At 44.6% G+C, this 14,578-nt stretch overlaps 1 protein-coding gene and 1 non-coding gene across 2 annotated transcripts; one reads left to right on the forward strand and one right to left on the reverse strand.

Annotated features, from left to right (window-relative positions):
- Positions 1-1,226: 1,226 nt before the first annotated feature.
- Positions 1,227-3,170, reverse strand: Mlnr (motilin receptor). The gene is made up of 2 exons (XM_047552204.1): positions 2,273-3,170; positions 1,227-1,564 (listed from the first exon to the last, which is right to left on the reverse strand). The coding sequence occupies exons 1-2, from the start codon at positions 3,168-3,170 to the stop codon at positions 1,227-1,229; spliced, it is 1,236 nt and encodes a 411-aa protein (XP_047408160.1).
- Positions 3,171-11,974: 8,804 nt separating this feature from the next.
- On the forward strand, positions 11,975-12,049 carry Trnat-ugu (transfer RNA threonine (anticodon UGU)). Its single transcript has one exon. It is a non-coding gene; the product is annotated as a tRNA-Thr (tRNA).
- Positions 12,050-14,578: the final 2,529 nt, after the last annotated feature.

Here is a 14,578-nt window from a genome sequence, read left to right on the forward strand (position 1 = left end):
CAATTGACACTTTCGATATTTGTGGATTTGAAGATTCATGAACATCTCAGGATACATTTTTCACAAGTATCCATAATCTACTGTTACTTAGGGATGAACTTTGCCAACCCCCAAACACCAAAAAGGAACCCAAGTACAACTGAGCAAGTCAGGTTCTGCCCACCTCCAGGGGGAGCCATTCATACAGACTGAGGCTGAAGGAGGCCCTCTGGTTGTGTGACACAGCAGCAGCCCTCTGAAAACACGTTTATGTTTTAAACTGTAAAAAAACAAAACAAAGTTCCAGAATTGTCGATCAGAATGTCCCATGTGTTCCCTTTCACACAGTGACCTGTGTGTTTTTCAGCAATTACATCTCACTGGTGGTGGGTGAGTATTTTAAAGTCTGGATTCAGGCTCAAGCTTCCCCCCAGTTCCTGTCTGGGAAATCTGAGACTCAGTTCTGTCACTAGTAAAACAAGAATGATGACAATTCTCATCCAACTAGGCTGAGGCAAGGAAAGGCACATTAAAGTCCTTTTCAAAGCTCATCAGTAGTCATCGCAGAAGACCAAGCTCTCTGCCCTCTGGTCTTAGTGCCCAACTTTGCTACTTCAAGGCTAGTGGCACAACCCCATAGGCAGTCCCAGGGAGAAGATGGTTGCAACGGTTTTATTCATAGCAGGTCTCAAAGAGCACATTGAGTCAAAACTTTATTTGCTCCCAGTCTGTTGAGAGGTAGGATTCCTGAACACTGGAGTCCACCTGGAATTCTTCTTACTTGCTTCTAAAAGTTTTTGCTACCATATGTAGGCATTAAATAATTTATTGGATCCAAACTCTCATCATCCTGTTTCCTTGTATGTGTACTGCCATATTTATTTCCCAACCTTACGAACAAAATACACTCCTGATATCAGAGGTGACAATTTTTAGACAGCATCTCTGTATCACTTAACTATAAAATGAGCGATCTTATTCCCAAAGAGTAGAATGAAGACTTTCAAGACCTCTCCAGAGCACACTTTTGACTTGGGATTTCTTGATGCTAAAGTGAATATAGATACATGAAAGGGAAACTATAATAACTGGTACAGATAGAGTTCATATCTTGGTTTTAGAAAAGCATGCCAATGACCTCTAATCAGCGTGCAAGTTTTCAACAACTCTCATTCTTAACAGCATTCATACCTCACCTTCTACAGACCTGTTGTCCCCAAGCCCTGTGATTGGCTTAGTTGTGCTGCTTAGGCCACAGTCTTTGTGTTAGCACTTGTCTCTGTATAGCCACCTGTATCTCCTCCAGTGTCTCCCCCAGGGTCTCCCCCAGTGTCCCTGCTTCTGCAGAAACCTCTTGGTTTGGACTGTTTTGCAAGCAGCAGTTTTCGGGCGGCTGCTCTGTACTTCTTGGAAATGAGGTTGTAGAGGATTGGGTTGATGGATGCGCTCAGATAGAAAAGTTGCAGGGCGACAATGTTGAAGTACTGGGAGACATACATCATCCGGGAATCTTGGGTATTTATGTAAATGATTCTGCCAACGTGAAAAGGCAACCAGCAAACTACAAATGCCAGAACCACCACCACTGCAAAACAAGACACAGGCGCTGGAATTAGTAAAAGCATTCAAAAATCAAATAACCTCCCCCCAAAACCACCTGCAGTAATATAACAGAAAAATAAATTAGAACTTTTGCCTAGCCAAATCCCCACGCCAGGACAAAAAATGACCAGGCATTTAACTGCATTAATATTTGCTTTAAATCTGCTTGTTAGGCTCATTTATGTGTTATCAAGACGACATAAACCAGAAAGAACAATTGCTCCTAATAAGCCGTTTTGGCAGCCTTCCTTCCACAAAACCGCTTCAGAAACACATTTTCTTGGGGGGAGGGCGGAAACCTGCAACAGGTATGCACCTCTTCGACTTTTTGATACAGGCATGGTTCACCTTAGTCTTTGGGATAACTTAACACTAAATGAAATCTTCAGTTTAATGCAGTCTATTCGTCTTCTCAAGGATACTGTGAATAATCCACAGCTGCGATGCCTAACAGAGGTGAGCAGGTGGATTAAGAGTCCCAGCTACTCATCCTGGATTGCAGCAGTATTGGGAAGTCATTGGTGTTGACTAGATCGGAGCCCTGCGGTTTCTCAGAACTCTGCGGGACAAGAGATGATTTTTCTCTGGAGATAGAAAGTTACAGGAAGGTGAAGGGTGGGCAGTTTGCCTGTTCCCACTGGTGGTGCTGATCAAAGACTGGCGTGTTTGGAATAGAGGTGGTAGGACTTACGCAGGACGCGGACTGTCTGCCGGTGGCTCTTCTCCCGCCCCAAGGCAGCCGGGCCTTGCAGCGGGTCCCGATTCTTCCACAGCTCCCGCCCGATGAGCCCGTAGAGGACACTGAGGCACAGGAAGGGCAGGAAGAAGTAGGCAGTGGTAACCCACAGCATGACCCGCAGCGCACCCAACTGTGTGCGGCTTGGCCTGCACTCGCGGCTGAACAGCGCCGCGGCCGCCGCGGCTTCAGGTTCGGAGAGCCGGGACGACGGTGGCGCCCGCGAGGGCAAGAAGGGCGGCGGCCCGCTGGACGAGAAGGTGCGCTGCGCGGTGCCGTTAAGGTCCACGATCTGATCGATGCCGGGGTCCTGCTCGACGTCCACCAGAAAAAAGAAGGGCCCTGCGGAGAGCAGCGCTATGGCCCAGAGCGCAGCGATGAGCGCGCGGACGCGGCGCCGGGTGATGAGAACCCGGGCACGGAGCGGACGACAGATGGCCAGGTAGCGCTCGACGCTGAGTGCCGTCATGTGCAGCAGAGTGGCGTAGGTGCAGCCCTCGCCCAGGTACAGCGACAGGCGGCAGAGCAGCGACCCGAACACCCAGGGCCGCGAGCGCCAGAGACGGTAAAGGTCGAAGGGGAGCCCGAGAAGGATGAGCAGGTCGGACACGGCCATGCTGCCCAGGTACAAGTTGGTGGTGGTCCGCATGTCCCGGTAGCGCCCGATCAGCAGCACGGTCACCACGTTCCCGCTCACCCCGACAGCGAACAGGCCCAGGCACACGGCGGTCACCGGCACCAGCGCCCTCAGGGGGAAGGCGGAGCAGCGGCGCTCGTCGCACGGCGGCAGCGAGGCCCAAGGCGGCTCCCGTGCGCCCTCGGGGCCGTCACTGCCGTTCCAGGGGCTGCCCATGGGAGCACCGCGCGGCCGCCCAGCCGGGTAGAACCGGAGTCGAGCGCTTGGCCCCTCTCGGGGAACGCTTCCTTTCCCGGTCTGCGGTCGCAGGCGCGGCCGGCCCGACGGCGGAGCGCTACGGCCCGGGAGCCCAGTGGAACCCCTGCGGGTACGGCCCACCCCGCCGCTCCTGGCGCTGGAACGCAGCTCTGCGGGGTTCCCGGCAGGGCGCTCGGGAGCCAGCGGCGCGCAGTCTCCGCCCCCGGCCGTCGCCCGCCGGGGTACCCGCTGCCCCGCGCTCTCCCAGCCCCTTGGTACACAGGGGCGCTCCCCTCGCCGCCAATTGGAACACGCGGCGGCCGCAGTGCGGGAGCCCTGCCCGCTCCGGGGAAGCAATTTCTTAACCTCAGAGAGGTTGGTATTGGACCCAGCGCAGTGCGGACGCTTTTGGTCAATCAAGAACACAGGGGACTTTCTAAGGGATCCTGGCTTGGGTCCGCGTCCGGTGGGGGATGCTCCCAATGATCACTAGGAAACCACACTTCTAAACAGAAGAGCAGTCTAGCCTAGCATTTAGAGCCACCCCCAGTCCTGGCTCCCAGGACTGAGTTGCTGTGTGATCTTGCTCAGTCCTAGACTCGCTCAATCCACTTCTCTGAATTCCAAGCGATGGTGAAAGGAGTTGCTAAATAATTTCAGGGATTCCTGAAATCTACAAACACAGGCATGGTTACTCATCATAAAGAATGAGACTTCAATGTTGACATGTTTGCTTGAACACGTTCACACGTGATGCGTTGTTTTTATGTACAGAATGTTTTATGAACTTCAAAAAACAGACTCTGCCAACACCGAAACAACAGAAATTCGGGAAATGGATGAAAACTGATGTATGAGTCAGTTCATCGGGATCCAAATGACAATAACTGGCACTTGGTGCTTAGAGTGTGTCTGGCCTTGTGCTTTCTTTTTAATCCTCATGCCATGAGGAGCTGCTTTCCCGTGAGCAAAGTGGGTTTCCGTTAAGATCAAACAGGCAAAGAGGTGGGACTGGGAAAATGGCTAGGCTAAGGCCTGAGCCTGCAAGCGAGAGAACCCGCTACACTGCCCACTCCAGCCCCTCGGTCTCTCCCACTCCATCTATCCTCACCCAGGCTTCCTATACTGCTCTCCAGCTTCTGCCAAGTCTTCATGTCTAGCATGACATGAACTCATGTCTAGCATTTTTTTCATCCATCTGTGGCTTAAATTTTTCAATCTCTTCTTCCCTTCTCTTTTTTGGATCTGAAACCTGGCTTCATCTTAGGAACATGCTTCCCTTGCGGTTCCTTCTCATATACAGAAATCCTGGGCTTGGTGGAAGGTGACTCTCACTTCTCTTGCCCATGTTATTTCCAGCTGTCCTAAAAACTAGCTTTGAGTCTGACTTCATCAGATTCCACCCTGTGCAGCCCGTACCCATCACTCACCCCCATTGCCTGAAGATTGGGTGCCTGACCACCTCTCTCAAGCACATCTGATAAAATACACACCCACCCACGTGTTCCTGTTCTTGGAGTTTGTTGACCTCCTTTCTATCAATGATCATGCCCTGTGCCCCTTCTCTGCCAGTGGCTCTTGTGGACATACCTTACATCTGACCATGACCAGGGCCTGAGAGTCTTCCTCCATCTCCACTTCTGACATCCATCTGCTCTCTAGCTCACATTCCTTCCTGCCTCCAGTCCTGAGATCCTTCACTCCACAGGATCCTCTAATCTGTTGCTCCTCGTGCCTTTTCCTTGTTCCTCACATGCCTCAGATCCTCACTTTCTTGCAACCAAAACTCCGCAAGTGACGACAGTCGTCCCAAAGACACACCCTCCGTGGTTTTGCTCTCTCCTCCATCGTCATACCTGTCTACTCCACCAGAGCACAGTCAGGAGCCTGGCCTGTGCCTGCTCCCACTTAGCTGCTGAGTTGTTTCACTGGAAATGCACAACATCTAGCAGGGTGCTTGGCTTTTCCCTGCACTAAAACACTTACCCTACCTCATTCTGTTTCCTGTCCTTCATACTCTGCTGAGATATTCTCCTCTCTCCCTAAATCCTAACCCCCACCCCCAATCTTAACTCTTGCATGGAAATCCTTCACTATGTTTCTCTGACCAAAAAAATAAATTGAAGCAAATTGAAAAACAGCTTCCATACCCTCCCACTCCCACACCCACACACTGTCCTCTCCCCAGGCAAGTAAATGAATTGGTGGCACTTGTATCTGGAGTCAGCTCGCACCTTAAGCACTCCATTGCCCTCCTCAAGGGCATCACTCCATCAATTCCCTCTCCTATGTCATCAGATTTTCTCTCTTCTAGGTCATTTCTGTTTTCAGCAAAACTCCTCAAAAGAGTTTCTTTATCTACTGCCTCCACTTTCCTCCCTCTTGCCTCCTGCTATGATTTCTTCATGTATAAGCTGATCTGATTTCCTCCAAGCTCTCGGCTCCTGGGCAGCGCGAGAAAATGAATGCTCTAGCCTGAGCAAAGCATAGTCCAGTTTGACAGGTTAAACAGACCCTCTAGGTAGTATCCAGTTCTCACATAAGGTCTTTCCCTGAGGTGACCCAAGTGAAATGGGAGGGAGGCCCAGAGAGCTTGAAGGTCCTCCTGTGGCTCTCAGAGGGAGGGGCACCTAACTTTGTGCTGGTTCCTAGAGTTCCGAAGTTGGCATTTGCTAGACTCCAGTTCCCCATTCCCTTCCTGGCTGGTCACCAACTGCTCTGCTAGCTGAGGTCTGTGGCTCATGAATGTGTGATCCTTTTCTTAGACTCAAGGGAACACTAGGTCTTCATGGGCTGCAGATCCCCGAGGCTCTTCCCTGTCTTCTATTCTGCTCCGTGGTTTAATGGGCTACCCCAATCTCTGCTGAAGGCTCCTGACTCCTTCCCCACCCATCAGGCAGGTTGACTGCGTTTCAAGCCAGCATCCATGCCAGCGGTACCCTGTCTCTTTGACTATACTGTATCACACACCTTCCATTCATATGCTCCTTTTCTCGGTTTTATTTTCTCACCCAACACACTATTTAATTTACTTAGCTATTTGTTAATTATCTGTCTCTCTCCATCATGTGTGCCAGAAAGCTTTAATCTATTTTGTTTATTGTTCTTTCCCTGGTGCCTGGATCAGGACCTGGCACAAAGCAAGAATCTAATAAATATTTGCTATCTCTGGCAATGAAAAGCTTCTGCATAGTCAGGGGCCTTTATTTCTTCACATCTCTCAGTGCTGAGAACAATGCTATGAGTGCAGTGGGGGCTCAGCTTGAGTTCCTTGATAATCTAATTCAAGACTGAGCACTGATCCGGAGAGAGGGAGTCACAGCAGGCTTTTCTGACAACATTGCTATGGTGAGGTTCAAGCATGACTTGGCTCCTAGGGTGGCTGAGCCCCTATGATAATACTTGGTAATTCATGTTCTAGGAAGAAATGGGGCCAGGGATCTGAGAACTGACCAAATCTGTTTTCTACTTTGTAATTCTGTAGTCATTTGCCAGCTTCCCAACTTCACAGTTGATCTGATGAGAAGAAGTTAGGTTCTCAGCAGACCAGGAGTGTGGATATCTCCTCTTCACCCTATGGCTGTCTGCCTGAAACTTGTGTGGGACAAGAGTGAATCTAAGTCTTGCCTGGTTATGGCCCTGTGGCCCTGGAAGCAAGAGTTTGGTGTCACTGATAGGTTTTTGGCTCCTGGATGGAACCTCCTTACAGGTTGGCTTTTGGCAGGCTGGGATTATCCTGGATAAAAATAAAGTGGACACTTGCTCTGTGCAAGCTGCTGTTCCAAGTACTTGTATATCTTATCTCAATCCTCAACAACATAATGGGGGTGGGATCCTCTTGACCTCTCCATGTTATAGATGAGAAGACTAAAGCATAGAGAAGTTATCCTAGGTTGCTGGGACAGTCAGTAAGGACAGTGCTATTCAACCCACTACCAGAGTCTGTGGAGAAATGGATCCACATTGGATCCAGCAAACTATGCTGTGTGGCCTCTGGCTGTATGGACCACAGTGCTATTAGATGTCGGGAGAGCTGCCTATGATCTGATTCTACTAGAAAAGTGTCTTCCAGAAACCAGATTTTGTAGGCAAATGGAAAGATATGGAAAACTTCAAGGAGCTTTAGGATATGTCTGTAACTTAGTTTACCTGTTGAAACTTATAAAAACTCCATAGGTTTTATTCTTCTTTTCTCCACAATAGACCAATGCTTGAGACAAAGTTTGAAAAGTGAGCATCCATTGCAATTGACATACACTTCATAAATTTTCATAATTTTCCCTCCCTCCTTGCCTTCCTTTGTGCATGCTAAGCCCATACTTCACCTCTGAGCTATATCTCTGGCCCACATATCATTATTTTGTTTTTTTAAAAATATTTTAATTAGTTGTTGATGAACCTTTATTTATTTGTACGTGGTACTGAGAATCAAACCCAGTGCCTCACACATGCTAGGCAAGTGCTCTACCACTGGGCCACAACCCCAGTCCCACGTCATGTTTTGAACCAATCTTTTGCATTTGGAAACTTCATGTAGAGTTCCTGATTTTCAGCATATCCTGCAAAACAGAAGATGTGGTAGGTCTGGGCCCTTGTTCCCCAAAGTCTAACACCTGTAGACGGATACCAATATGCAGGCTCCTCATAGCACGCACAACTCCCGCAGCGACTGTGACTTCACACCAAGCCCCTCATCTGAATGATCTGCAGGTTCCACTGGACCCTTTTTTATTTAATAAAAAGGCAGAGATGGCAAAGTTGGCCCAGGAAGGGGACTCCCTTGCAAAGACCAAGGGCCAACTTCATCACTAGGAACCTGACATCACATAGACCCAGGCCCAGGCTTTCTGAGGTTTCTTTGCATAGCAGGGAAATGGCGGGGTAAATTCAGGCAAGACTTGGTGACTTGACAGATTCCTGTTACTCTGTGGCTGTTGCTTTAGTAATTTTCTGTTGATTCCAGTTTCTCCTCAGAGTTAGGCTCAGTGTGGTAAGGATTATTAAGTGGGGTGGTAGAAAGGGGAGACCCTGTGAAGGTGGTGAGAAGAGGGTACAGGTCTTATCCTGCTCTCTATGGACATTCTTACTATACAGCAGCTGCCTATGGATCATCCTAGAAATATTAAAAATGGGACAGAGATGATAACTTAGGCCTGGGTAGGCCAAATCACTTAATAGCTAGTTAGGATAAAAAATGCAGTTGTCCATCGTGTACATGCAGGGGCTGAGAACACACGGGGAGACGAGGGGGTCTCAAGTCAGAAGTGCCTGGCCCAGTGGCACATGCCCATAATCCCAGCAATTGGAGAGGCTGAGACGAGGATCTCAAATCCGAGGCCAGGCTTAGGAACTTAGCAAGGTTCTCAGGAACTTAGTGAGACCCTGTCTTAAAATTTAAAAGAAGGGCTGGGGATGTAACTCAGTGGTTAAGCGTCCCCAGGTTCAATCTCTAGTCCCCCTCCCCGCAAAAAGCAAGAAGTTAGCAAGATGAACCCATCGACTAGGTCAGTTTTACTGACTTGCTGCTGCGAGTATTTTCTTTCTTTCTTTTTTTGGTACTGGGGATTGAACCCAGGGACACTTAACCACTGAGCCACATCCCCAGTCCTTTTTATTTTTTGAGACAGGGTCTCATTAAGTTGCTTAGGGTTTCGCTAAGTTGCCTAGGCTGGCTTTGGACCTGTGATCCTTCTGCCTCAGACCCCCAAGTTGTGGGATTACAGGCTTGTGCCTCTGCATCTGGCAGGATTTTCTAGTCTTATGTTATCTGTATGTTGGTTTTTAGGTTTGTCTTTTGTCTCTTTTTAGAAAGTTGGGGTGAAGTGTGGGGAAAAAAGTTGAAGTAAAATTCACATAATGTAAAATCAACTATTCTGAAGTGCACGATTCAGTTCTATTTAGCGCATTCACATCACTGTGCAACCACTACCTCTACCTAGTACCAAAACACTTCCATCACGTCAAAATAAAACCCGTATGAGGAAGCAGTTACTCCCCATTTCTTCTCCCTCCACCCCCTAACAACCACTAACCTCCTTTCTGTCTCTACGGTTTTACCTATTCTGAACATTTTATATTATATAAAAGGATTCACGTAACCTGCAACCTTCTGTGTCTGACTTCTTTCGCTTGGCATCGTTTTTTGAATTTCATCCATGTACTATTCCCTTTTTTGAACACATAAACTTGTTTTTTTGGGGAGCAATAAATGTACCCTCATTCTCAGATGAATGTTTTTAACATTTTTTTTGGTTGTTGATGGACTTTTATTTATATCAGTGCTGAGAACTGGACCCAGTGTCTCACACATGCTGTGCCACTGAGCTACAACCCCAGCCCTCTCAGATGGATACTTAAGAACATGGTTTATTCCTAGGGCTGAGAGTAGACTCATCATGGGAATCAAAGTATCACAGGATGAAATGATAGAGGAAAGAAATTAGAAGAGAAATTAGGAGAACTACCCTATTCCCAATATCCTCAAAAAAACCCCCCAAAACAAAACAAAACAAAACAAAACAACAACAACAAAAAAAAAAAAACACTTGGGAATTAATCTAACAAAAGGGGTCAAAGACCTCTACAGTGAAAACTACAGAATACTAAGGAAAGAAATTAAAGCAAACCTCAGAAGATGGAAAGATCTTCCATGTTCTTGGATTAGTAGAATTAATATTGTCAAAAGGGTCATATTACCAAAAGCATTATACAAATTCAGTGCAATTCCAATTAAAATCCCAATGTCTTTCCTCATAGAAACAGAGAAAGCAATTGTGAAATACATTTGGAAAAATAAGAGACCCAGAATAGTCAAGACAATCCTTAGCAAGAAGAGTGAAGCAGGTGGCATCACGATACCAGACCTTAAACTATACTACAGAGCTATAACAACAAAAATGGCATGGTACTGGCACCAAAATAGACAGGTAGACCAATGGTACAGAGTAGAAGACAGAGAGACAAACCCACATAAATAGTTATCTCATACTAGACAAATGTGCCAAAAACATACAATGGAGAAGAGAAAACCTGTTCAGCAAGTGGTGCTGGGAAAACTGGAAATCCATATGCAGCAAAATGAAATTAAACCCCTATCTCTCACCCTGCACAGAATTCGATGCAAAATGGATGAAGGACCTAAGAATTAGAACAGAGGCCTGCACCAAACAGAAGAAAAAGTGGGCCAAAATCTTCATCATGTTGGCTTAGGACCTGACTTCCTTGACAAGATTACTAAAGTGCAAGAAATAAAATTAAGAATCAATAAATGGGATGGATTCAAACTAAAAAGTTTTTCCTCCGCAAAGGAAACAATAACACGTAGAGAGAGCCTACAGAATGGGAAAAAATCTTTACTGACACACGCTTCAGATAGAACACTAATCTCCAGGATTTATAAAGAACTCTTTTTAACACCAAAAATACAAATAACCCAATCGACAAATGGGCTAAGGAACTCAGCAGACACTTCACAGAAACTATACAAGCAATCAACAGATATATGAAAAAATATCACTAATAGAGAAAAGAAAATCAAAACTAAGATTTCATCTAACTGCAGTCAGAATGGCAATGATAAAGAATACAAACAACAATAGGTGATGGTGAGGGTGTGGGGGAAAAGGCACACTCATATATTGCTGGTGGGAATGCAAATTGGTGCAACCACTCTGGAAGGTAGTATGGAGATTCCTTAGAAAACTTGGAATGGACCCACCATTTGACCCAGCTATCCCACTCTTGTCCTATACTCAAAGGACTAAAAATCAGTATACTACAGAGATACAGCCACATCAATGTTCATAGCTGCTCAATCACAATAGTTAAATTGTGGAACCAACCTAGATGCCCTTCAACAAATGAATAAAGAAACTGTGGTATACACACACAATGGAATATTACTCAGCCTTAAAGAAGAATAAAATTATGGCATTACTAGGTAATGGATGGAGTTGGAGAATATCATGCTAAGCGAGATAAGCCAATCCCAAAAAACCAAAGGCCATATGTTTTATCTGATAAATGGATGCTGATACATAACAAGGGGTGGGGTAAGGGAAGATTGGAGGAATTTTGGATTGGGCAGAGGGGACTGAGGGGAGGGGAGGCGGAAAGTCGAAGAAATGAGATGGACATCATTACCCTATGTACATGTATGAATGGTGTGACTCTACATCCTGTACAACCAGGGAAATGTACCATTTGTGTATAATGAATTGAAATACCTTTTGTTGTCATGTATAACTAAATAGAACAATAGCAACAACAAAACAAAACCCATTTCAGGGTGAAATAAAATCTGGAAGATAGGACCATAGTGAATAATGCAAAATTAACACTGTATTTTGGTTCTCATTAAAGAAGAAATAGTGTAATACAGAGAAAATAAAGAGAACCATTAAAGGTAGATTAGGAAGTGATGAGTATGCTATACTTCCATAAAAATCAGTTTTTTTTGAAGCCATGTGAATCTAGTTAAGAATATATATTTTTAAAAGCTTCTTTTAATTTTTATTTTTTGGTTCTGGATGGACACCATACTTTTATTTTTTTGTGGCGCTGAGAATTGAACCCAGTGCCTCACGCATACAAGAGCTCTCTACGACTGACCACAATCCCAGTCCCCTAGCTATACTGTTATTATTTTCATTTATTGATACTTTCATCTTTCAGTATATTATTACAAAAGCCTCTTGTATTCCTAGAGTGGATGCACACATGGCACAAGTACTATAATACTGTCAATTAACACTCCCTAGAAGTCAAATTTTTATTTCGGGACTGGGGAGATAGCTCAGTTGGTAGAGTGCTTGCCTTGTAAGCACAAGGCCCTGGGTTCGATCCCCAGCATCCCCCCAAAGAAAAATTTTTTTTCTTCTTGCTGCAATAATACCTTCAATTAAATACGATTGGCCATATTATTTAAAAAAAATAAATGAGAATTTCTCATTTAGTCAAATACCCTGTACCAACTTCTTGTCTAGTTTCCCTTTGTTCAGTCCTTACAGGGCTGTGGTTGTTTTAAATGAGGAAATGCGTAAGTACAATGCTTGGCATACATGTAGTATTTGTTAACTCTATAAATGCAATATTCAAAGTCAATATTAATTTCAATTTCCTTCAGAGAATTGAGGGCTTTTGGGGCAGATAGTAGAGGACAATGCTGAAGTGTAGGTACACTTGTGCAATCACTCGATTCAAATCCTGGTTCCAGCACTTCCTAGCCATTTGACCTTTGGAAGAGAGCTTGACTTCTCTGGGATTTGGTTTACGCTTAACAAAACCATTGGGGAGATTATTTTACTGAGTTGAAGTCCTGAACCCAAAGCCCAGGACACGTTGAGTGGCAGTGGCTCATGCCTGTAATCCTAGAGATTCACAACGCTGAGGTAGGAGGATTAAAAACTCGAGGCCAGCCTCAGCAGTTTAGTGAGGCCCAAAGCAACTTAAGAGACCCTGTGTCAAAATAAAAATTAAAAAGGGGGTGGGGAGGTGGCTCAGTGGTAAAGCGCCCTTGGGTTCAATCCCCAATACTAAAAAATAACAAAACAGATAGTAGTAGTCTTTATGACTTGGATCAGTCACACAGCTGCAAAATATCCTTTTTGAAATCTTTTTTCTTGGCAAACTTCCCATAGTAAATAGAAATGGCAAAATCATCTTATTTGAGATGAAAAGTATCTATTATAGTATCTAAACATTTGAAGGCATAATTCCAAACACTGAGGATTTACTTAATGATCACAATTAAAATCTTGGTTCTTTTGTACTTTTTTTTTCTCTGAGTTGCTTCTCCTTATTAAAAAGTATTGGGAGAAAATGAATTAAAAAAGTTTTTTTTTGGTATTGGGGACCAAACCCAGTGGTGCTCTCCTACTGAGCTACATTCCCCCATGGGTTTTTTTATTTATTTATTTATTTATTTTTTGTGATCCTCCAGCCTCAGCCTCCTGAGTTGGTGGGATTATAGGCATGTATCACTATGCCCAGTAGAAGACATTCTTGAAGATAGTCTTAACAAACATATATGAAAATACAGTAAGAAACTTGAAAGATGAGACATCATCATCTCCTTTTATGATAGTGGGGGTTGCACTACAGGACCACCAAGCTTATTCCAAACCATTAAAAAAAAAAAAAAAAAGTCTGTTTGCCTCCCTGAGCCCCTGTCCACATGAATTCTGCAGAAAGATACCTGTTCATAATGATGAAAAGCAAGGTACTTGTGTTGGAAACCAACCCACGGAATGCTCAGCATGATGGACAAAATTCTTACTTCCAGTCTATGGAGAAACAGGTGACAGGGGCAGTGCTGTAAATGGGTATTACAGCCCCTCTGAAGCCTGAACTCCCCCTTAGTTACTTCTGTGGAGTGATGGTTCTACATTCAAAGTGCCACCCCTTTCCCTGCCTAACACCTCAAACTTTATTGTGGTTATCTGCACTTGTGGCAACCGGAGATCCAGCTGGATTTTAAAAGTAATGAATTCACAAGAGGAGACCCGTGGAATGAGCATTTTAAAATAGGGGATGAGTGAGAGGACAAAGTGAATTTTCTGGGGGAAGGAAGACTTGGCAATACAGACAACAGGAAAGTTCTAGGGCCCTAGAAGTGGGAGAATGGCACTAGAAAACAGGTGAGGAATGCCAGAAAGGGGAGGGTCAGGGATTTTCTTCCCAAAGGGTAAACTTTAGAGGTGGGGTCTTGCTCAGACTGGCCTCCAGCTCCCAGGCTGAAATGATCCTCACGTTAGCTGGGACTAGAGGTACGTGCCATTACCCCAGGCTTTTACTTCCCAAAGCTCATTTACTTCAGACTTATCCTTTATATATGTAAAGCAATTAAGATAATGGATTGCATAAAATCAAGTTGCTAGGATAAAATTTCTAATTTCATTCGTGTTAAAAGATTTGGATAGGCTTGGGAAAACTGTTTTAAGCCTACCTAAAGAGGGGTAAGCCTTATTTTATTTTCTCAAATAGGTAGCAAATAATTAAATGTATATGAATACAATAAACATATCTCAAAAAAGAATGATACAACTTTTATTTTCCATGGATTTTCAAGATACTTTTGCTACACAGTTTATGTATTCTTATGAGATTATATTTTACCATTTGTATGAAGTTTAATCTTATACAATTTTAAGGTGATATGTTTGGTAGTGTATCTATAACCTTTAAAAAGTTTAGAGTTTTTGGAATGTACAGTATATGAGGTAAAATCAAGATTACATTAAAAATTGTTTTCTCCTCTGCACTAATTTTGCAGTGAGGCTCAAATGGCAAGTACACTATTAAATGACATTTACTATCAAAAATAGGAGTTCATTTGAATTACTATGAAAAACATAAGCCACTGTAACTTGTCACAGTGGCACATTTTA

The sequence above is a fragment of the Sciurus carolinensis genome, chromosome 5, assembly GCF_902686445.1.
Source record: "Sciurus carolinensis chromosome 5, mSciCar1.2, whole genome shotgun sequence".
Classification (NCBI taxonomy): Eukaryota; Metazoa; Chordata; class Mammalia; order Rodentia; family Sciuridae; genus Sciurus; species Sciurus carolinensis.

Excerpts from the sequence above, each read along its gene's own strand:
- Mlnr (XM_047552204.1), bottom strand. The coding sequence starts at position 3,170 with ATGGGCAGCCCCTGGAACGGCAGTGACGGCCCCGAGGGCGCACGGGAG. Across the intron at positions 1,565-2,272 it reads GCAGACAGTCCGCGTCCTGC|TGGTGGTGGTTCTGGCATTT; the intron begins GTAAGTCCTACC and ends CTTGTTTTGCAG.